At 47.1% G+C, this 22,574-nt stretch overlaps 1 protein-coding gene across 2 annotated transcripts in view; it reads left to right on the top strand.

The window, feature by feature from the left end:
• Positions 1 to 22,574, top strand: part of ABCC5 (ATP binding cassette subfamily C member 5) — a 77,309-nt gene that overhangs the window by 51,420 nt on the left and 3,315 nt on the right. Inside the window, exons 1-10 of one of the 2 annotated variants that reach the window (XM_075418190.1) lie at positions 3,965 to 4,669; positions 12,827 to 12,967; positions 13,625 to 13,776; positions 14,208 to 14,324; positions 15,508 to 15,743; positions 18,065 to 18,178; positions 19,222 to 19,334; positions 20,287 to 20,395; positions 21,836 to 22,063; positions 22,368 to 22,510. In XM_075418190.1, the coding sequence (XP_075274305.1) occupies positions 3,965 to 4,669; positions 12,827 to 12,967; positions 13,625 to 13,776; positions 14,208 to 14,324; positions 15,508 to 15,743; positions 18,065 to 18,178; positions 19,222 to 19,334; positions 20,287 to 20,395; positions 21,836 to 22,063; positions 22,368 to 22,510 (2,058 nt within the window). Of the gene's footprint in view, positions 1 to 3,964; positions 4,670 to 12,826; positions 12,968 to 13,624; positions 13,777 to 14,207; positions 14,325 to 15,507; positions 15,744 to 18,064; positions 18,179 to 19,221; positions 19,335 to 20,286; positions 20,396 to 21,835; positions 22,064 to 22,367; positions 22,511 to 22,574 lie in introns of those variants that run through there. The other variant, XM_075418192.1, reaches the window with a different exon arrangement.

The raw sequence follows: 22,574 nt of genomic DNA, 5'->3' as shown, positions 1-22,574 counted from the left end.
AGATAGCACAAAAAGCATCATTTGTTGTAGTTCTTCTTTAGTAAGTCTTGTCCTAAGCAAGAATTAACTAGCACAGATTTTAGCCTGGACCCAAGCTTACTCTGTGTCGGGGACTGGCTGCCATTTTGCTCAGTGTTACCCAATTCGGGGAACAGAGTGACTGTGCGTTGTGGTTAGAAAAGGGAGAAGTAATAGGCCTCCCTCCAGAGAACACCCAGCTAAGTGGGGGGTTCTTTCTTGATCAGAAACTTGAGGAAGAAAGAAACTAGGGAGAGGCATGAGGGAGCAGGGGTGGCAGGCTAAAGAGGTAATGCCCTGCTTCGTCCCTAAAAGTAGAGCTGGGTGGAATGTGGAGAGGAAGGCTGAATACCTTAAGGGCAGAGGGAGAGAACGTGAAACGCATCTGCCTAAGGCTGTGGTTAAAGCAGTTCAGGCAGTTGTGGTGTGCAACTCTGTCAAGGACAGGCTTGTCCTGGGCCCTGCAGAACGGAGTTTACCCCCAAACTTCAGTATTTCCCATGAAGAAAAAGGGCTATTATGTACCTAGTTCTCAGGTGCCACTGGGGTCAGAGCGTGGCTTCGTTTTGCAGCTACGGCTGAGCTAATGGCAGTATGGGCAAGAGGGGAGCCGTCCTGATCTTCTCTTCCTCCTTCTTCCAGGCTGGGATTTCCATCCACTTCCCCAATGCCGGCACTGGCTCTTGCCTGGTCCAGCAGTGACCCAGTTCAGAAAGCTAACTTACAGAAAGTTCATCCTCCAAAAGCAGGAATGGTGTGCAAAGAAGGAGACAGGAAGGCACACCTGGAAGGGAGGTGAAGTCAGGCTGCTCCATTCAGTAGGTGCTAACTGCAAGACTAGCGTAGGTACGAGAGGAGACTGCGCTCAGGAGGAGTAACACCAAACTGCTGCTTCCCAGTTACGCTCTCCTAAAAAGGTGAATGCTTCCCTGCTGCTTCAGCGAGCTGAAATAGCTCAACAAGGTGTCAGACAAGGGCCTGCGATGGAGCAGGTGAAGTCACCTGTGGATGGCAGGGATTAGCTCAACCATTTTGTTAAACCTTAGCCTCCAGCATTGTTACTTTGGAATTACGGAGACAGACTGCCAGAGGAAGATGTTTTTTCTGCTGTAATCATTTTTGTGCTTTGTTTGGTGCTTGTTTCACAGACAATACAGAAGTGTTGCTTCTCACATGGGTAGCAGTAATTTTTTTATTGGCTTTCGTCCTGAACCACAGGAGCAAGCCAAGGCCTGGCCTGGGGCCCTGTCGCTGAAGTGGAAGGAAGAAACGTCAGTATTTACAAATGAGACCGAAATATCTTTTGAAGCATTCTACAAGAGGTGGATAGTGGTGGGAATTTTCAGCAATTGGATCCTGCTTTAGAATTTACAGTGTCATATCCCAGAGGAGACTTCATCCTGCGAGGAGCAGAATAAGACACTGGGACTGGGACACAGGCTTTTCTTAAAGAGATCCTACCTGAAACAGCACGGAGATAACACATCCTTCTTAGTATAGAGCAGAGGCTGTGGCTCAGTGCCAACAGCAGTGCCACCTGAGAGAGATTTGCCTGGGGTAATTGCGTTGCTGTATGACCCTCGGGAATTCCAGCTGCACCAGTTTTGCTTATTGTGTCCAAATGCAGTGAGTGCAGCCGATCCCGATTGATTACTGTAAGCTTAGGAACTCTTGGAGAGAACGTGTGGCCGCTCATCTCATCTCTCTGACGAGCAGAAACATTGCACTCACCTGGGACTTGGGACTTCAATCAAAACGCAGGTAGGATTCCTCTGAAATGACCCAGTGCAGTTAATGTCCGGTTACACCGGTACAATTAAGTCCAAAGTCAGGCGCTGAAGCTGTGCCAGGGTGAACACCTGAGGAGACCTCACCGTTACCTGTGGTCAAGATCATCCAGCGTCAGATCTCGAGGGGCTGGGGTGTGCACATTATCCCCATGTGGAAGTCAGAGGGGAGATCAAGCAGTCTTACAGCGTGGCTGGGAAAAAAGTTTGAGAAAGCACAATTATTTCAAAAGGCAAATGGCAGGAGTCAGAGAAGGTATTGGAAGGAGAGAATGAATGCCGAAAATTTGATTTACAAAAGGAGGACGTGGAGAGAAAAAAGGTGACAGGACAAGAGATTTCTCTTAGCTAGACAGGGATTGGGTGAAGACAAAATTGCTTCTTGACGGTGCTTCAGAGGAACATACTGAGAAGATGCAGGGTGGCTGCAATGCGCTCATCAACCAAAGAGCCTTCCTGTATGCTGCCTTGGTATTTTTTAGTGCAGCTGTAGCGTGTGTTTTACTACACATAAGCGATTGCGCAAAGGTTTTCTGTGTAGTCCTGGCTTCAGGTCAGTTTGGGCCAATGCTGTGATTTGTTCAACCCTTGGTCCGGCTGGAGACGGCAGCCACACTGTGCTGGGGCTGCAGCTTCTGCTGCGAGTACGACGACCCCATGGAAACTCCACTGGGAAAGGGTGCAGATGGCCGCTGTCGCTGCGTGAGGCTCGGGAGGCTTCAGAGTGTACCACACCCATGCAATAAATGTTCCTGTGTCACCCGGGAGCCCTGCCTTGGAGACAGAATCACAGAATAGTAGGGGTTGGAAGGGACCTCTGTGGGTCATCCAGTCCAACCCCTTTGCTGAAGCAGGGCCACCTACAGCAGGCTGCACAGGACCTTGTCCAGGTGGGTCTTGAATATCTCCAGAGAAGGAGATGCCACAAACCCTCTGGGCAGCCTGTTCCAGTGCTCCATCACCCTCAGAGGGAAGAAGTTCTTCCTCATGTTCAGATGGAACTTCCTCTGCTTCAGTTTATACCCATTGCCCCTTGTCCTGTCACTGGGCACCACTGGAAAGAGTTTGGCCCCATCCTCCTGACACCCACCCTTGGGATATTTATAAGCATTTCTAAGGTCCCCTCTCAGCCTTCTCTTCTTCAGGCTGAACAAGCCCAGCTCCCTCAGCCTTTCCTTGTAGGAGAGATGCTCCAATCCCCTCACCATCCTGGTAGCCCTCCGCTGGACACTCTCCAGTAGCTCCTCATCTTTCTTGAACTGGGGAGCCCAGAACTGGACGCAGCACTCCAGATGGGGCCTCACTAGGGCAGAGTAGAGGGGGAGGAGAACCTCCCTCGACCTGCTGTCCACACTCCTCCTCATGCACCCCAGGATCCCGCGGCTGAGGTACGCAAAGCTGAACAGCGACAGTAACTCAGGGAAGCGTCGATCCGTGGGGCAGAGATGTCCCTCGGGCTGTGAGGAGTCCACATCGTGGTTACATCCAGCACACCGCCATCCTTCGGCCCTTCCCGCCCGCCGCCGTGCAGACAGACCAGCGGCTGCGCGAAGATGGTGGTGGGGCTCCTGTCCCCATCTCGGCAGGCAGCACGGGATGGTGTGTGATTGATTGATTGACTGATCGATTTATTGATTGCCCTCAGTGAGGGCCGGGGAAGGGTCACGCAGGCTAGGGCTGAGCTGGGGGTGGGGGGTGCCAGCAGGGCGGGGAAGCCAAAGCGGCTGCGGGGGGGTGGGGGTGCGTCAGCCGCGCCGTGGGGGGGTTGTTGGGGGGAGTTTGTCTTGGGGCTGGAAGGTGAAAGCGGAGCGCTGCGGACACGCGTCAACGGCGAGAGGGGGTGAGTATTCCCGCGCGCATGGACCGCACCTGCCCCCCCCCGCCCCCGCCGATGCGCGCGCAGCCGGGGGCGGGCGGGGCTGCCCTCGAGCGCCCCCCGCTGGCCCGCGCGGCGCCGCCTGGCGGCCGTGCCCGCCGCCGGCTGTTCCGGGCCCGGGCCCTGCGCTCCCTCGGCCGGTGCCGCGCGGGGCCTGCGCGGCCCTTTCCCCTCCCTCCCCGCCCCGACCGCTCCGGCCGCCGGGGCCTCCCTCCTCCCCGCCCGCCCATGGATTTCACATAGCAGCCGCCGCCGCCTCCTCCTCCTCCTCCGCCGCCGCTCCATGGCGGCTCCGGCTCCGCGGCCGCCCGGCCTGTGCTGCTGCCGCAAGGGGTCCGCGGCCGGGCCGGAGGCGCCGCCGGCCCCGCCGCCGCCGCCGCCTCCCGAGCCTCCGCCGGACGTGGCGTCGGCCTCCAGCTCGCAGCTCTTCAGCCTCCGCCACCTGCACCTGGGGCTGGAGCTGCGGCCCGAGGCGCGGGCGCTGGCGGGCTGCCTGGTGCTGGAGCTCTGCGCCCTGCGGCCGCAGCCCCGCGCCCTGGTGCTGGACGTCCACCCGGCCCTGCGCGTCCTCTCGGCCGCCTACCGCCGCGCCGCGGCCGGGGAGCCGCCCTGCTCCTTCGCCTTCTCGCCCGCCGAGGCCCCCGCCGCCGCCCCGGCCCCGCCGCCCCCGCCGCCCTGCCCGCCGCCGCCGCCGCCCTGCGCGCCGCCCTGCGCCGCCAGCCCGCCCTCCACCGCCACCTTCCTCTCGGCGCCCTGCATCGCCGCCGCCCCCGCGGGGGAGCCGCCCGCCGGCCCCCCGCCCGCCGCCGAGCCGCCGCCGCCGCTCCCGCTCTTCGCCCGGCCGCCCGGCGCCGCCTGCCCCCTCGGCTTCAGGGTGGACCCCTTCACCGACTACGGCTCGTCCCTCACCGTCTCGCTGCCCGCCGCCCTCCAGCCGCACCAGCCCTTCCAGATTGTCGTCCGCTACACCACGGCCGATGGCCCCGCCGTGAGTACCGGGCGGGGGTGGGAACAGGAGGCCGCGTCCCGGGGCTGGCCGCGCCGCCCCGACTGCCGCTGCCCCCCGCCTGCGGGGGGTGCCCGTCGGGAGAGGTTTCGCTGCCCGCCGGTGTTCAGGTCGCCGTCCCCCCGCTGCCTCTCCCCCCTCGGCCGCGGCGATGGTCCTGCCGAGCCGCCCGCCCTCTGCCACCAGCGCCCTCGAGGCTTTTCATCCGCTGTCGCGACAGTCACGTCGAGGCCCTTCGTCCCTTAAGGGCGTTGCAGTTGTTGGCGAGGAGCGTGCCTGCCTCGACGGAACGCTTCGGGACGGGTGACGGAGCCCGCAGGCACAGGAGTGACCCTCTGGGTTTTGGCAGGTGCTCGCAAAATCGGGCCTCGCGCGCCCGGGTCGGTGCTCCGGCGAGCGTGGTCAGGAGCTTGGAGAAGAGCGGGGAGAGACCTCACTTACTCCTAAAAGCTATTCCTGGAATAAAGGGTGAGAAATGGCCCAAAATGCATGTTTTGGTGTGGCCGCAGGAGGTGCTTCCATGTCTGTGTGGATCAGCCCTCTTCAGCAGTGAGATGCTGTGTAAGTTCTGTCACTTCTTTTAGACATCTGGTGTCTAGAAGCACTTTGTTCCTGGCATTTTAGGTGCTGCCTGGCATTATTCCTGGTCTTTTAGGTGCTGCCTGACAGATCTGGTATTTTTAAGAAGTTATGACAGCAAAAATATGAAGTTATCACTGGAACATCAGTGCTTTTTGTTACTGTCTAGTCTGTTCTGGTTGGGAGTTAAACTCCCGTGATTTTTGTCATGTGGTTTGTGAATCTGTTTGCAAAAGAAATGGTTTTTTTTTGAGAGTTTTGCAACTTTAATGCCTCTGTCTTGCCTAATGGAATTGACTCTCAGCTTGCTGGTTTTGTGTTGCCGTTGCATTGATCAAAACCAGTAAATATGTGGCTCTGTTTGACTGTTATGATGTTTTTAACAAGAGCAGGAGTCCAACGTGACGGTTTCATGCAAAACAACACAATTCCCTTATGAAAGGAAGGTGTTGTTGAATAGGAGTTTGCTGGATCTTTTTCTGTCTGATTTTAATACTACATTGAAGCTCACAGAAGTAACTTCATCCTCCAAACGATCTGGATACATTGACTTGCACGGAATAGTGAGTTCCACATGAGGATTTTTATTGATGGAAGTTTCCTTTGGTTGTATGACGACCTTTTAACATGCTGGTCCTTCCCTAAAAGCACAGAAATGAGGTGAAATTCTGGCACTCTTTAAAGTGAGATCTACTTGTAGGTGAGGATATTCCTTTTCACCTCTGGAACTCCTGGTTTTAGTATCTCCATGCACAATGCTCTGCTGTAGTTTTCCTGCATTGAACAGGTACAGGGGAGATGTCTTTCAGGGCCCACGGTGTGTTCAGAAGATCCTGTTATTTTTTTTCCAAGATTTCTATGAAGAAACCTGTTTCTTTTGTCCACTCTACACCTTGTTTATGGTGGGAAGGCTTCAAAGCCGATTTGGTGTTGCTCTGTGCTTTGTAGCAGTTCCCCGAAGTCTGGCTGAGCCATGCCTCCCGAAGTACACGATAACATGCTTCCCTCCTCTTTAACAAATTGTTTTGTTTTAGGCTGGCCTGCACTTTCTCCTGGGTTTTGCCAGCCCTATTGCCAAAGGGGCAGATTGTCCTGCTGCGTCTGCGGGGAAATGATCTCGGATGTAACGGAATACCGATCCGAGGCTCGGCTGTAGGGATGATCCAGTGGGAGCTGCAGGGCACTGACTGGTGGGATGTTCATTTCGTCTCACCTTGCATTAACACGCTGCCTCCTTGGCCCTGCACATGATCCAGCGTCAGGGCTGCGTATCTGAGGATGCTGAGAGTAGGGCATTCTTTCCATTCCCTCTGTTCTTTGTCTCGCTTCCGCTGGATTGGACATGAAATAGCTGTTCTTCATCCTGTCTTTCCAAGTCTTCATTGTACCTTTAATGGCGTGTGCTGCTTCGGTTGAAATGAAGCTACGACGTCTAGTGTCAAAAGATTATTGATGGTGGCAGTGTCAGGGGCATGCACTGCCCTTTTCAAGTGATACTGAAAAGTAGAGGCAGGCGTGCTCACTGACATAAACCGTACCGCGTTTCCTCACTCACTGTTGTAGATTTTGGCTGGCAAAAGATTTGTCCTCGAGTAGCACCTGTTCTAGGCCTGCATGTTCAGCATGCTGAACTATTTTTTTTGGATCCAAAGTCATTTCGTACTGTTGTAGTGCTTTTCTCTGCATAAGTGAAGCAGCTTTACAGTGTTAGACCTCTCTCTTCTAAAAAGTTCTATTTTCTTTGGCCTTTCGCTGAATATAATCTTTTTAGGTCAGGGTTTATTTTCTGTGGGACTCTTAGCATACTCGTGGGACCTATAAAACAGTAAATGCACGTTACAGTGCAGCATGGATGTGTTGGCAGTAAGACTAGCATTAGATTAGCTTAAAGTTGGAAACCTGTTGCCTTGAGATACCTGGTTTGAGCCGTCTGGATGTGTTATTTGACTGCCCCATGATTTCTCGCGTGGAGGAAGGAGCCAAGATCTGTTGTTGTTTGATGGACACTGAGAGACAGCTGAGAGATTAAATCTGCCTTTCAGAGGGCGTTCCAGCTCCCTGTGCTGTTATATGCTGGGTACATCACCAGTTTGCATCAGAAGCAAGACTGTCATAAACATGGTGTGTGGGCTGAAGGCACAGTGTGTCAGTGACGGTAGTCCTGCTCTTCCTTACCTCCTTTTCCCTCACTCCTGACTTTTTTTCCTTGCCTAGAGAGAAAAATGTACATCTGTCACTTGCCCACTGTGTCACGCCTCTGATTTGGCAGTGCACATGTTAACACCAGTGCTGTTTTCTTTCCATGACAACCTTAAATGCAAACCCTGCTCTGTTCTGGTATAAAAAATGATAGCGTTTCCTCGTCTTTGGGATTTAGTAAGAAGGACAGCCCTTTTTGCAGTACTGGAGACTTCCCGTCCTTCCGATAGATTTGTCCTGATTCCTGAATGCTCCTAGAGTGACTTGCTGTCCGGATGTGCCTTGCTCCTGTCCCATCCTCTGCATCTCAGATGTGCGGTTCGCTTTGTCATCAGGTGGAGCAGCTTGTTGTTTGTCGAGAACAGAAGCTGTGGAGTTGCTGCTCTTCTTGGGAGCTTCATCAATAATGCAGATGGAGACACAGAGTGATTTGAAACTAAAAGAGGCTTAGCTAATTGTCATTTTCTGGATTTGGGTAAAAGATTATTATCTAAGTCAATGAAAATGGTATTCTTGGCAGGTGCCTTATAAAGTGTGAGCTTTGCAGTGTGTGGGCGGGGGGAAGCCTGGACTGCCCAGCGCCTCTCTTCAGCAGAAGAACCAAGCAGCAGGCTTTTTTACTTGAAATGCATCGCAGAACAGCTTTAATGTGTGCAACAGCTCTCCTGTATACATGAAAAACTAGATAAAAATGGTGAGCGTTATGATGATGTCATGCATATTTCCAAAGGGGAGCACAGGAGGGATTTGGGTACAGAGTCCCTGCAGAGATCCTGCTCTGTCCCTGTGAACTGCTCCATCCCCTGCCTCTGGCAGTGCCCTGGTCCTTGCACTCCTTTCTGGGACGCTGCTTGTACTCATTTTCCCCAGTCCGTAGTCCTGCCTCTGTCTGGCAGCATGGCCTGGTCTATTTATATTACAGATCTATTTATATTGTTTCAGGATAGCTTTCCTCATTGTTCCAAGTGCATCTGGAAAGAGAGACGGAGGCTTGCCATGTAGCTGCAGACGTTAGGAAACAGGGGGGAAAAAATACTTCATCCTCTGCAAATGTTTCCCCTCTTGGCCTGTGGGGCTGGTGCTTTGTTTAACTTCAACCAAATGTCAAATAAAGGGGGACTGGTTGAAAATAAGTTGTCCTTAATTTACGGAGTTTCTTGTAAATAAAAATCAGCTTCTCTGTTCCCCTTTGCTTCCTGCTTATGTTTTCATCCTGCTCTGGTCATGGAGGACTTCCCCCTATCTCTCTGCTCTAAAGACATCGTCTGTCAATGCTTTTTCCTTCCTACTCTCGTGTTGCAACTTAGGTCTGGTGGTGTCTTACTTCTCTGTTTTCTTTGTTAGCCTTTTCTGCTTCTCAAACAGAAAAGGAAACAGCCTGTTGAAGGTGAGTCTCTTGAGCAGGACCAACGATATAGATTGTAAGTCAGACTTTTTGTGATACAAGCACAGAGCCACTGATCAGAGGAGTGTTTTTAAGACTTGTCATTGGGGCAGATCTTTAAAAAGTTAATTTCTGAGCTGCTTTCCTGGATAGTTAGGAAACTATGACCCTGGATTAAAACACAGCAATTGCATTGTTATGTGAATGTGTGTTCTGGGGGGAAGCTATTAGTTTCAAACTGTAGGTTTTAATGAGGCATTTATCTCCAAATGCCTGCTGGAATAGTTGTCTCTAGTTCCACAGTGTCACACTGCAGAGAAGATACCTGCGTTTCACACCAATGAGTATCTGTGGAGTGGAAATCTGTAGCTATGTAGTGCACCTCAGCTGTGAGTTGGGGATTTGGCCAGTGATACGCTGAACTGCAGCGCGTGGGTCTGAATGGTCGCAGAGCCTCAGCCCTCATGGTGTATGTGAGGCAAGGTTCGTCAGAAGTCACGCTTGAAGCAGGTTTCTGGCCCAACAGGCTTGAAACGGAAGAGCGTGATCTTAAAAAAAAATTTGAGGTAAGAATGCTGCTCTGAGATTAATTTTACTTCTAGATAAAGGTTTTTAATTTTGTAATGCCTCCCACCTGAAAAAACCCCATTTGCCAGTGGAAGCGTGAACCGCTGCATGAATAACTGAAAGCTGCTTACAGTACGTTTCCTACCACTGATCCCGGGGGTGCTGCCGAGGTGGATGATTTGGGAAAGGAGCATGTTGGCGTCTGAGGAGAAGGGTCTAAAGGCAAGGGAAGATGATAACAAAGAATAATCTTGTAGGACAGAGGGAAGAAGAGAAAACTTTGACTTCCAGAACACCGGGAGGCTAACTAGGAGACAGAATTGTAATGTGCTGCTAAAACCAGAGCAGACATAGTACCCAGGCTTCTCTTCTGTAAGTATTTCATTGCTTTCTCTTGAGGACCAGAACTGAACTACTGTCTGCACCAACTGCTGTTCCCTGAATTCAGATTTATGGGTTGCTTTGATCCAGGAATTCAGTGGACTCAGAAGTTTTATTCCTTGTGCTTGACAGTTCCTGAGACTTTCAGTGGTTCCAACTTTATTGTAAGTTTCACAATATTTGGTATTTTCCCTAAATGTTCAGCTCCAGAGTTCTAGGAGTACAAGAAAATCCTTATTTAAAATTGTTCCTTCCACTTCAAAGTTGGAGGCAGGGAACATGTGAAAGCATAAACATTCCGTTTGAAACAGAAAAACCAAAAAGGCAAATAACTGCACTTTTTCATATTATTCTTAATCTGTTCTAATTATTTGCTGAGGGTCTGACTCATGGTTTATTTGCTGTTTGATACTGAAATTGATATGTTCAGTGGTGTTTATTGTTGGTGGTGTTTTGGTGGTTTTTTTTGTGACCACCCAGAATCTCCTTATCCCCTCTGTAAAAAGAGGCCTCCAGTGTCATTGACCAGATGTTTCTTACATATACTGACTTTTTTGCATAATGTCAAAATGTTTGATGCTTCAGCCCGCAGGGCAGTGTCAGGGTCAGAGATAATGTTGTGTACATTGTTCAGCCTCAGGGCTTTTTGGTTTGTGGGTTTGTTTGGGTTTTTTTTGTTTTTGTTGTTTTTCTTCCCCCCCTCAGCCTGTGCTACCTGACCCCTACTACTCCTGTTCATGTTGAAATAAAAACATGAAGGTATTCGGAGTACACCCTCTGAGAAGAAGGTTGTGTGGGTGTTCGTTAGGGACTTATTAACCAGGCACATTGATACAACAGAAATCGCGAGTGGCTGGAAGACGCTATCTTGTGTGGCACCACTCAGTGTTCAGACAGTGAGAAATTACTCTGAGTAGTCACAGCAAATAAACAGGCGTGGGAAGATGTGTTGTTGGAAATGGAAATGTGCCCTGTGCCAGGTATGCATCTGGGGAGCCAAACAGCTCCTCCTCCACAATCCTCTTGATTTCAGGTTTTCGTTTTTGGCCGTTCATCCTACTGTTTTTTATCGCTTTCACAGAATGGTAGGGGTTGGAAGGGACCTCTGTGGATCATCTGGTCCAACCCCACTGCCGAAGCAGGGTCACCTACAGCAGGCTGCACAGGACCTTGTCCAGGCGGGTCTTGAATATCTCCAGAGAAGGAGACTCCACAGCCTCCCTGGGCAGTCTGTCCCAGGGCTCCGTCACCCTCAGAGTGAAGAAGTTCTTCCTCATGTTCAGACGGAACTTCCTCTGCTTCAGTTTTGCCCGTTTCCCCTTGTCCTGTCGCTGGGCACCACTGAAAAGTGTCTGGCCCCATCCTCCTGACACCCACCCTTGAGATATTTATAGGCATTTATAAGATCTCCTCTCAGCCTTCTCCAGGCTAAACAAGCCCAGCTCCCTCAGCCTTTCCTTGTAGGAGAGATGCTCCAGTCCCCTCATCATCCTGGTAGCCCTCCGCTGGACTCTCTCCAGTAGCTCCTCATCTTTCTTAAACTGGGGAGCCCAGAACTGGACAGAGTACTCCAGATGGGGCCTCACTAGGGCAGAGTAGAGCGGAAGGAGAACCTCCCTTGACCTGCTGGCCACTCTCTTCTTAATGCATCCCAGGATCCCCTTGGCCTTCTTGGCAGCCAGGGCACACTGCTGGCTCATGGTCAATCTGTCATCCACCAGCACTCCCAGGTTCCTCTACGAAGAGCTGCTCTCCAGCAGGTCCACCCCAAGCCTGTACTGGTGCATGGGGTTGTTCCTCCCCAGCTGCAGGACCCTGCACTTGCCCATGTTGAGCTTCATCAGGTTCCTCTGTGTCCAGCTCTCCAGCCTGTCCAGGTCTTGCTGAATGGCAGCACAGCCTTCTGGTGCATCCACCGCTCCTCCCAGTTTGGTGTCATCAGCAAACTTGCTTAGGGTACATTCTAACTCTTCATCAAGGTCATTGATGAAGAAGTTGAACAAGACTGGGCCGAGTACTGACCCCTGGGGAACACCACTAGTTACAGGCCTCCAACTAGACTCAGCGCCGCTGATGACAGCCCTTTGAGTTCTGCCATTCAGCCAGTTCTCAATCCACCTCACTGTCCACTCATCCAGCCCACACTTCCTGAGCTTGCCTATGAGGATGTTATGGGAGACAGCATCAGAAGCCTTGCTGAAGTCGAGGTAGACTACGTCCACTGCTCTCCCCTCATCTACCCAGCCAGTCATGCCATCGTTGAAAGCTATCAGATTGGTCAAGCATGATTTCCCCTTGGTGAAACGATGCTGACTATTGCTGATAACCTTCTTTTCCTCCACTTGCTTAATGATGACATTCAGAATGAGCTGCTCCATCATCCTTCCCTGGATGAAGGTGAGGCTGATGGGCCTGTAGTTCCCTGGGTCCTTCTTCTTGCTCTTTTTGAAAACTGGACTGACATTTGTTTTCCTCTAGTCCTCAGGTACCTCTTATGTCCTCCAGGACCTTTCAAAGATGATGGAGAGTGGCTCAGCAATGAAATTGGCCAGCTCCCTCAGCACTCATGAGCGCATTCTGTCGGGGCCTATGGATTTGTGGGTGTCCAGATTGCTTAAATGATCTCTTGCACAATCCTCCTTGACCAAGGGAAGGTCATCCTTTCGCCAGGCTTCCTCTGTTACCTTCAGGGCCTGAGATTCCTGAGGGCTGGCCTTAGCAGTGAAGACCAAAGCAAAGAAGGCATGCAGTAACTCAGCCTTCTCTGTATCCTCCGTCACCAGGACACCCACACCTCGTTCAGCAGCAGCGCCACGTTTTCCCTAGTCTTCCTTTTGCTGCTGATGTACCTAAAGAAGCCTTCGCATTGTTTTTTACATCCCTTGCCAGATTCAATTCCAGGTGGACCTTAGCCTTCCTTGTTGCATCCCTGCATGCTCTGACAACATTCCTGTATTCCTCCCCCCTCTTTCCAAATTCCATAGACCTTTCTCTTTCCCTCACCTCTTCTTCACATCATGTTTCAACAGATCTGGTGGCTGGATCCAGAACTGACGTATGGCAATGCCAAGCCATTTGTCTTCACACAAGGCCACTCGGTGTGTAACCGGTCTTTCTTCCCCTGCTTTGACACACCAGCAGTGAAGTGTACCTATTCTGCTACTGTCAAGGTAAGTGACCGGGTGGATATACTTGGTTCACAGAGCACTCAGCTGCTGTTAACTTGTGAAAGCATAGTTACGTTGTGTGTAGTGTGTGCTTTCACAAGTAATAAGATAAAATATTCATTGTGACACTTAGTGTCATAAAAAATATGGGATTTTTTTAGATCACATTCCGATTCTTGGAACAGAATTGGGGTGTTGCCACAAAGGCAGCTCTGTTGCTTTTCATGCTTGGGTCTTGCCTTCCCCTTACTCAAAGTTGAAAGAGTAACCATGAAATGGATAATAGGAAAGAGAGAATTTGGCTGGTCACTTCCAGTAGTATTACTGATGATGATAGTCAACTGTATTTTATAATTTCTGGAAAGGAAAAAAAAAAGTTTTATGAAAGCAGCATCAAATAACGTTGCATTTTGTGTAGAGGAAGTAATTTGATATGTGGGCACTTTTAGGGGAGCTGACATAAGAACCCATGTGATACAGGAGAAGTAATATCTTTGGTCGGTGTGTTTTCATGGGCTGGGTAGGTTGTGGTACAAAACCCCCACAGAAATCTTACATTTTGTTACCTAAATGATGGTTTTTAGTGTACATCTTCTTAGGCATAGATGAAAAAAAGCAGAGAGATCTAGTGAGTTGATGTGTATGATGTTGGTCTTCCAGGCTCCAGCAGGCATACAGGTGTTGATGAGTGCAACCCAAAGCACTTACTTAGAAGAGGAAGATGTATATCAATTTTACATGGAATATCCAGTTCCTGCCTATCTAGTGGCCCTGGTGGCAGGAGACCTTATACATGCAGACATAGGTCCAAGGTAAGTTTTGCAGTGAGTTGATTCTGCTTTTTGTGTCACTGTGCAGTGCTGCAGGCTGTAAGTAGTAAATACTTTTGAGTCATTGATTAGGGAACAGTTGGGACCATGAGCTGCGAGCGTTCAGAGAGTTTGAGGTTTGGCTGGCTGTAAAGAACTGCATGGCACTGCATTGGCAAAGATACTTCCCTCTTTCATTTGTCCTCTGTAGCTATTACAGCTACTTGCCTCGTTGCCTTAGGGCAATTTAAGGGATCTTTGGTTATCTCTTGCCGTGTATCCACGGAGTGTTAGCCTAAAGAAGGCCTGAGTCTGATGTGAGACCTCTTAGCACTATTACCATACATGGAAGTGTGGTGAGAAGTCAGGCTATTTTTTCTAAGAGATAACTCAGTTTGCTGAAGTATCACCTGATGTTTTCTGTTTTATGACAGGAGCAGAGTATGGGCAGAGCCTTGCCTGTTGCCAACAGCCATCAGCAAACTTTCTGGCATGGTTGAGCGCTGGTTGACTGCTGCAGAGAGTCTGTATGGCCCATATATATGGGGAAGGTGAGTTTAATAAGTCTCCCAGGAATGTGTAACGGGAACAAAATAAAACCGTCTTGAGAAATGATCATGCTTTCTCCCTACGCTAGCTATAACAGGATGAATGAGCCTCTCAACCGGCAGCACTGTAGTAGTCGGAAACAAACTCTGGAGTTTTGTCTCTGCCGGTGACAGAGAGGACCATGGAGGTATGGTGGTGTTTTGCCAGGTATGGTGGGCAGAACTGCAGGTTTCTAAACAATGGATCTTCCCTGAGGAGTGAAGGTTTTTTTTTTTAATGCTGTAGTGTTTTGTGATGCAAATTCAACATTGGGCTGGACACCATTTAAAATGTATGGCACTTCTATTTATCTTCTTTATTTTTACATATGGTGCTTGACATACGATATATTTATTGTGGTATGCCTGAGGGTGCTGAAAATCTGACTCAGTACAGACTTGTTGAGGGTTTTAGTCCCTAAAAACAACATCAATAGTTTCTGAAGTTAAACTTGACTATGTATTAAAAGAGAACAGTTTCAAGAGAATGTTTTCATTCTTTACATGGGAGAAATGTTTGCAAAGGCTTCCTATATTTCTTTGCTAAAGGTAAGCAGGAAGAATGTGTTGTTGTTAACTTACAAATCTTGCTTGAAATGGTCCGAGAACAAGGCCCAGTGTGCCAGTGCTGATCATTGATGGAGAAATTTCAAAAACAAAACAAATAGTACTGTTACATTTTGCTGACACTGCAGGTACACCAAATCAATTAATTCATTCGATAGCTTCCCAGCCTCTCCCTTTCCTGGGAGCCTCTGGGGACTCAATGCTGTATGTGGGTAGAGTGTGTATGTAGAGTACACTTACAGTGGTTCTGGCTCTCAGCCATACAACTGGTGATGAGGTTGCATGTGTGAAGGGAGCATGGTGCTTCTGGGAAGTGCTGGATATGCTGCACATTAAAAGACTGTCTAGTCTTACATCCAAATGTGAGCAGGTCCTTGGTCAACAGAATAAACTCTGTGATCTCCCGATCAGAAGCATTAAGCACCACTGATATGGAAACTTTGTTTCTGAAGTCACAAAATACTCTTAGAAGAGCCTTCCCTAAGGAAAAAAAAACATTTCTGTGTATGTCTTTTGAAATAGTTGTAATTTACCTGTCTCCTCTCTTCCCCTCCTCTTTCTTCTCTCTTCCTAATTTTAGGTATGACATTGTTTTTCTTCCTCCATCCTTCCCTATTGTTGCCATGGAAAACCCATGCCTGACCTTCATCATCTCTTCCATTCTGGAGAGCGATGAGTTTTTGATCATTGACGTCATTCATGAAGTTGCCCACAGCTGGTTTGGAAACGCGGTCACCAATGCCACGTGGGAGGAGATGTGGCTGAGCGAGGGGCTAGCCACATACGCGCAGCGCCGGATCACCACTGAGACCTATGGTATAGCTGCGGAAATATTTCTCCCTATCATGTGTCTAGCCAATAATTGAGAGCTGACCACGTAGAATATTTGCCTTAGGAGCTCAAAAGTCTGTAGGGAGTAGGGTTTTTTTCTGTTTCTGGAACACGCACGTTCCCAAACTTTGCATTGAGCATCTGGATCCTTACAGAGTCTGACATTGTCTTGGCTTTGGGTGAAATCAATACCTGATACGCTAATTGGGGCTTTGAACGAGGTGTGTTAGCACAGCCCTGTAAGGATGTTTGTAGGAACTTCGGAACTACTGTTGGGTATCAGAGGTGTTCATATGTCAGAGCAGGGTGAGCAGAGGATGCTTCAGAGAAACACGTAAGAAATCTTATCATGGTTATACTGTGAAATAACTATTGTCTGAACAAGTGTCCTTCTAATCCTGATCAGTTAGTAGCTACTTACTGTTGGAAAGAATGATGGTAGTACCACTTAGGAAAAAAAAAAAAAAATACACATCTACGTAGCTGTCTGTTTATCTGCTTGAGGGTTCCTGTAGAATGGTACAGCCCTGCCTTTGCTTATATTGGTGAACTTCACAGGTCAGTTGTATGGTACTGTCTGTAGAGTATTTGAGTAGTAACTCGTTCCCATTGCTTTTCAGTTTAATTGGATTTTTACTGAAGTGAATAATGGGAACATAAACTTCCCCAGTTTGTCCTGTTATGGTCTTAAAAACCTGCACCATGTGTATTCTCACGCATCTGCTGTAAACAATCTTGAAAGAATTCCTGGAAATCTTGACAGTGAGAGGATTTAGAAGGGTGCCTTTGTTTTTATTCATGAATATTGTTTTTGGAGATGAGCTGATGATAATGCAGCTTACGGAAAGAAATGCTCTGAGATTATGTGGAGATGTTGCGATATATGTTATGTATCTTTGAAAACTGTTTTACATTGAGTAATTGTCAGTGATTAGGACTGTTCTTGTAAGTTGTGCTATATTATAAATGGCAATGATATCAATAGGTCGGAAGACACTGACCTGTTCTGTCTTCCATCTTAGTCTGTTCCTCTGATGTAGGACAAGATCCTTGCTGATTTTGGTCTATTCTCTTGAAATTTAGAACTGGTTGTTACAAGAAGCACTTGTTCAGGAAACTAAGAAATTCCTTTCCCTCCCATTCTTTAGTAACCTCTTTTTGCATTCTGTTTTGTTTCTAAGACAAACCTCTGATCTAGATCTCGCCGTTTCTGACATCATTTCTGGGGTATCTTCTGCTGTTAATAAAAAGGCATCTTTGTAATCACATGGTTTGCAGAAATTGGAGCCCACTGGCTACCACACCTCTTAGATCTTGCTTAATCCTCCTCCCTGTAGCTTGAAGTAATTGCCCTTGACACTAGCTGTCCTGGTTCTTGCTTTCCCCAGTGAAGCACATCTGCCCCTTTCTCTGCCAGTACAGGTTTTTCTATCTTCCAAATATATCCTGGTTCTTAATTCTTGTTTTGCATAGAAACTCTCAAATTGTGTCTATGTAACAAGCCGTGTCGTTGTGAGTTGAAGACTTATCAAAGAAAGCTGAAGTGTTAGTAGTGCTGGATGTTAAGTATCTTCTGAGTCTGAAAATCCGTTTTCTACAGCTTTTTTACGTCTGCAAGGGCACAGGAAAGATCTCTTGACTTGCCAGTGGAATACAGCTAGTTTGGCTTGAGAGCATGTCATGCTTTACACTGCAGTTAGAACAGAAAGTGTAGCCTACCCAGTTGCGGATGTAAAAGAAGTCCTAATAAGTGGAAGGTGAAAACTGTATCCTACAGTATGGGTCAGATGCTAGATAAAGCTTAAAAAAGATTCACAGGATCTATAATATACTAAGTAAATCTAATCCTTTTCTGTTCTCATCCAAGAGATGACTTAGTAATATCCTTGGCATTGAATATGGAGTTGTGTGTCTGCTTTTCTACCAGTGACACTACTTTTTGTAGCACTTGATTGCTTCTTGTAAGTTGCCTGTACAATACTTATTCCAGTGCTGCTCTGCTTATCTTGCAAGAACTGATAAAATGATATCAAGGATGTAAACTTCAGCGTAGTTTTCCCGCTGCTTTGTTTTTCAGTTCACCCTGCTGCATGATCAGAGTGAGTAAATGCACTGGTTTAGGTTCTGACTTTCATTGCAAATTGCAGCGATTTTTTTGTGCTCAAGTTTCTCCACTGTTACATTAGTGTGATTCTGTCTTGCTATTGCTATTACACCTTCAGTAGCTTTCATTTTGTACCTGGTTCTGTACAGGTCAGGTTTTGCTAGTCGTTTTCCCACAACTAACATATTTCTTTCTGGGGTAGGAGCTGCCTTCACGTGTTTGGAGACTGCATTCCGGCTTGATGCTCTCCACAGACAGATGAAGCTCCTTGGAGAAGACAACCCGGTCAGCAAGCTTCAAGTTAAACTGGAGCCAGGTATTGCTTTTGGCTGAAGCTGCTGTACAGAAAATTTCTGGATATTGATGCTGGAATATAGACCAAAAAGGACTAATTTTTACATATCCTTTATAAAAGAAGGAAAAAATAAATACTGGTTTGTAAACCAGTCTAAAAGTAAATAAGGAAACTTGCCTTGAAGTTTTCTTCAAAGTTGGCTAAATCATCTTTATAAATATTGTTCTGTTTAAGTACAGAACAGACTCACTGAGTAGAAACAGTGTGAAAAACTGCCTTGCAAGTTGTGTGGTTTTGAGCTTCTGAATACATAAAGTAGTTTATAATGAAAATATTTGGAAACCTCATATAAAATCTTGTGTTATTAAATGTTCCTCTTTTTATGTGTTCATGTAAGAATTATGTATGTATGCATAAGCGTACAGATAAACATAAGTACTAGCTCTCCTGTTGAGTGACCTGTGCAGAGGCTGTTGGATTACCTCCTGAGCCAGATGCACGGCTGCACACCAGCGTCACCTATCTTCTGCATTGATAGTTCTCTGGTTTTGTGGTCACCATTCAAGGTGTGAAGCAGTCTTCCATCTAGATGATACTTAAAGCAACCTAAAATGCAAGTGGAAATGATACTGGAACCAAATGGAATGGAAAAGCATCTGTTGGAAATCTCAAAAAAAGGAACAAGTAGTGATTACCTTGTACTGATATCTTGAAAAATTTGTGGTATGGTGATTCTCTGAGTTTGGCAAAAAAAAAAAAAAAAAAAGTCTTCAAATTCCAGGTGTGTTTTCAGTGACTTCTAAATTGAAGTGGCTCGTTCCATTGGGAATTAATATTTAGCTTACAATAATTGAATTTTTAATTTTTTTTTTCCCAGCCTGTGTGATTGCACTGTTTTCATTTAATTTACTGTGGTAAATTAAATGTACTGACAACAGGCTTGTTTTGTTTTTAAGTCACTGCATCTGGACTTGGTGATCTCTAAGGGATCTGTATACTTGGAAGGTTTGGAAATTAGTGCCCTCGTTAGAGTGTCTTATAACATTGTCGTCTTCTCTTTTCAGGTGTAAATCCTAGTAATTTAATGAACCTTTTCACCTATGAGAAAGGCTACTGCTTTGTTTACTACCTGTCCGAGCTCTGTGGTGACCCAAGACACTTTGACTCCTTCCTAAGGGTGAGTGTGAATAAAAATGTGTTTCTCTTGAGATTTAGAGCTGCTTGAGCTGCCTTTTTTGTTTTGTTTTGTTTTTTGGTCACTGTGGCTAATTGATAGGGGTAAAGTTGAATATGAGTGTTTCTGAGATGGAAGAATGGTGTGGGCCTGTCTGTCAACCTAGGTGATTCTTTCTACAAGATCTGTCAAGTGAATGTGCTCGTGCTCTTCTTTCTTCTCAGATTCTGAGCTTACAAGGTGTCAAATACAGAGCAGTAGTAGATTTTTGTCACCTCTTGTTCTGTGTTCCAAATAATTAGAAAGCTGTTCCAGCATAGATTGTGACTGGAACATGTGACTTTGTTCACTACTAAAAAGTGTTAACTCGTGTTTTTTTAGCCCGTGTGACAAAGGGGCAGGTTTGGTGCCTTGGAGCACATTTCCAAAACCTATAGAAAATTATGTCAACTATTGACTTCTTTTCAAAAAGCGACACAACTCATTGCTTTTTCTTTTTGCTGCATGTATGTTTTTCATGTCCTCTCCCCATCCATCCCCCATTCCATCTTTCTCTTATCTTCTGTACGTATGACTTTAGTCCATAATCAGTGAATAATACAGTGGCCAGGTGTGTTCTGACTTCCCACAAGTGTCAAGTACGAGGAACCCTTCCTGCCCTTGATATGTTAATGCATCTGTGATCTGTGTCAGAAAAAAACCCTGTACTAAGCTGTCAATGTATTTGCAGCTACCCGATTTTTTTTTTTCTTGTTATGCTGCTTTCCTCATCTGGGAGGGGAGAAGATTTTTCTTCATGTCTTTTTTTTTTTTTTTTTTAAACCTCCCAAATACTTGTTCTCACTCTTCCGTATCTTTTTTGTTTTGTTTTGTTTTTTTAATTGCATGCAGTGGTTCTGCATTGAAAGGAAGCTGTCTTTCTCCTAACCGCAGTTTATCCTTTTTACTGTTTCAGGCCTACATTGAGAAGTACAAATTTACCAGCGTTGTGGCTCAGGACCTTCTGGATTCCTTCCTGAATTTTTTTCCAGAGCTGAGAGAGCAGTGTGTTGAGAGCAAAGCAGGTACGAAATTTTCTTAGTTAACCGTAAACACTGCAGAAAATCTGGATGATAAATTTTATGCTTGGCTTTGAGGATGCATAAGAAAATACTAAGGCAATCAAAACCCTTTGGCAACAGCCAGATATTCGTAATGGCAATGGTTGTGGTGACTTGTTGTTAATGCCTCCATGTTGGGGAATGAGAACATCTTAAATTGCTGACAATTTTTGCATTAATTAGATGAGTGGCCCTCAGTTAACTGTCATTAACTCATCTTTTACACTGGAGACAGAATGATTGGTGCATGTGAGATTTCCTTGCAATTGAGCATGCATAAAAGGTGAACACGCTTTGAAATTTTGTCTGTTGTAATTACGGAAAACATGCTTTGAGAACTGTAACTTTTGCCAAGGTCCTATCCATGCATATAAAATCTATTCCATCATGTTTCACTCTCCCTTATGTCCCCTACTTATAGCTGTTGGTGGATTTATGAAAGGTCTGTAATCTACTAGGTGCTTATTAGCCCACTTGCATAAAGAAATGAGACTAATGTTATCCTGCTATGTGTCCATCTTTGCAAGTAATTGTTGATGCCCTTGGTCAGCTTAGACTAGACTGGCAGTGGAGTGCAGCTCTTAAGGATACTGGGTTCCTATAGGCTTTGTGGAAACTGCCTATGGAGAGGTGTAGGTGAGTGAGGCAACTGTGGGAAAAGCTGCAGCATGAGCTCAGCAGTTATATGTTTTATTTGGCCCACTGGTTGGCTGATGAGTTAACCACAGCACGTGCTAAGTTTTGCCTGGCTAATGTTCAGGGGATGCAGGAGAGGAGTTTTACGGTAGATGGTGTGGAACGGGAAGTATTGCCAAGGGTTAGGAAAGCGCTGAGGTGGTGAAGGGTCAAGGGGAAGAGCTCTGTTGAAAACCAGGCTCTGCTCTGGTGCTTGTGGAGGAACTTTGTTTTCTTTTAGTTATTGATTGTATAACTACATTTAAAATTGCTTGGTTTTGCTGGTGGGTAGGAGGAGTTTAGTCAGCCCTTTCACCTCCTTTTTTTTATTTTTACAACGAAGCAGGTTTTCCCCATATTCTTCAGTCTTCCTCAAAATTTTGAGAAATACGTGCACAAAAAAACCCTTATATTAGAACATAGTTTGATCATAGACACTAGTTAGCCTGGCTGTCTTAAGAGCATGTTTTTTTCTTCCACTTACTGACTGTAATGTTGAGCTCTAGAAGACTCGTGGTTAAATTTGGAGAGGTGTTGCTAGCACTCTTCCAGGTGTAGCAGAGAGCAGCCCGATGAGACTAAGACTGTTATGTCGCTGTAACTAGAGGTTGGTCTGATTTGCTATTGTTAGAACCTCTCTTAACTGTGCTAGAAGCAGACCTGAACCTTGCGGCAGCCAAGCCACCTGCAGAGACTCCTGCTCGACATTTTTGGTGCTCCTCATTCCAGGACTGGAGTTTGAACGTTGGCTCAATGCTACAGGACCTCCGTTAGCTGAGCCAGACTTATCTCAGGGATCCAGTCTGACCAGACCAGTGGAGACACTCTTCAAACTCTGGACCACAGAGCCTCTGGACTCCGTTGCTGCTGCCAGCAGTGTTGACCTCACTAAATGGAGAACGTTCCAAACCGTGCTTTTCTTGGACAGGTTGCTGGATGGGTCACCACTGCCACATGGTGAGTACTCTATCAGGATAGTAGAAAAGTATTCCTGGAATAGTTAATTGAATTCTAAAGAGCCCTACCCCTCGCTGACCTTATCGTTCATGTAAAGTCAGACTGGATGGGGCTTTGAGCAACTTGATCTGAGTGAAAGATGTCACTTCTCATGGCAGCGACGTTGAACTAGATGATCTTCAAAAGTCCTATCCACCCCAGACCATTCTAAGAATCTATGTTATTCTGATTCGTTATTCTCTGATGACCCTCAAACTTGACTAAATAGGTCATAGTTCTTTCTCTGTCTATGTGCTCTCTTCAGAGGTGATAAAAAAGCTTTCGGAATGTTACTCCTCCCAGCTGGATTCCATGAATGCAGAAATCCGTATCCGCTGGTTGCAGATTGTAGTCCGAAATGACTATTATCCAGACCTTTACAAAGTCCGTCGCTTCTTGGAAAACCAGGTACTAACTGCTGGATTAAAATCACTGCACCTCTCAGTGCATGAGACATGTGCATGAGACATGC

This window comes from Opisthocomus hoazin, chromosome 4, assembly GCF_030867145.1.
Source record: "Opisthocomus hoazin isolate bOpiHoa1 chromosome 4, bOpiHoa1.hap1, whole genome shotgun sequence".
Classification (NCBI taxonomy): Eukaryota; Metazoa; Chordata; class Aves; order Opisthocomiformes; family Opisthocomidae; genus Opisthocomus; species Opisthocomus hoazin.
This window is presented reverse-complemented; position numbering and strand designations above follow the sequence as displayed.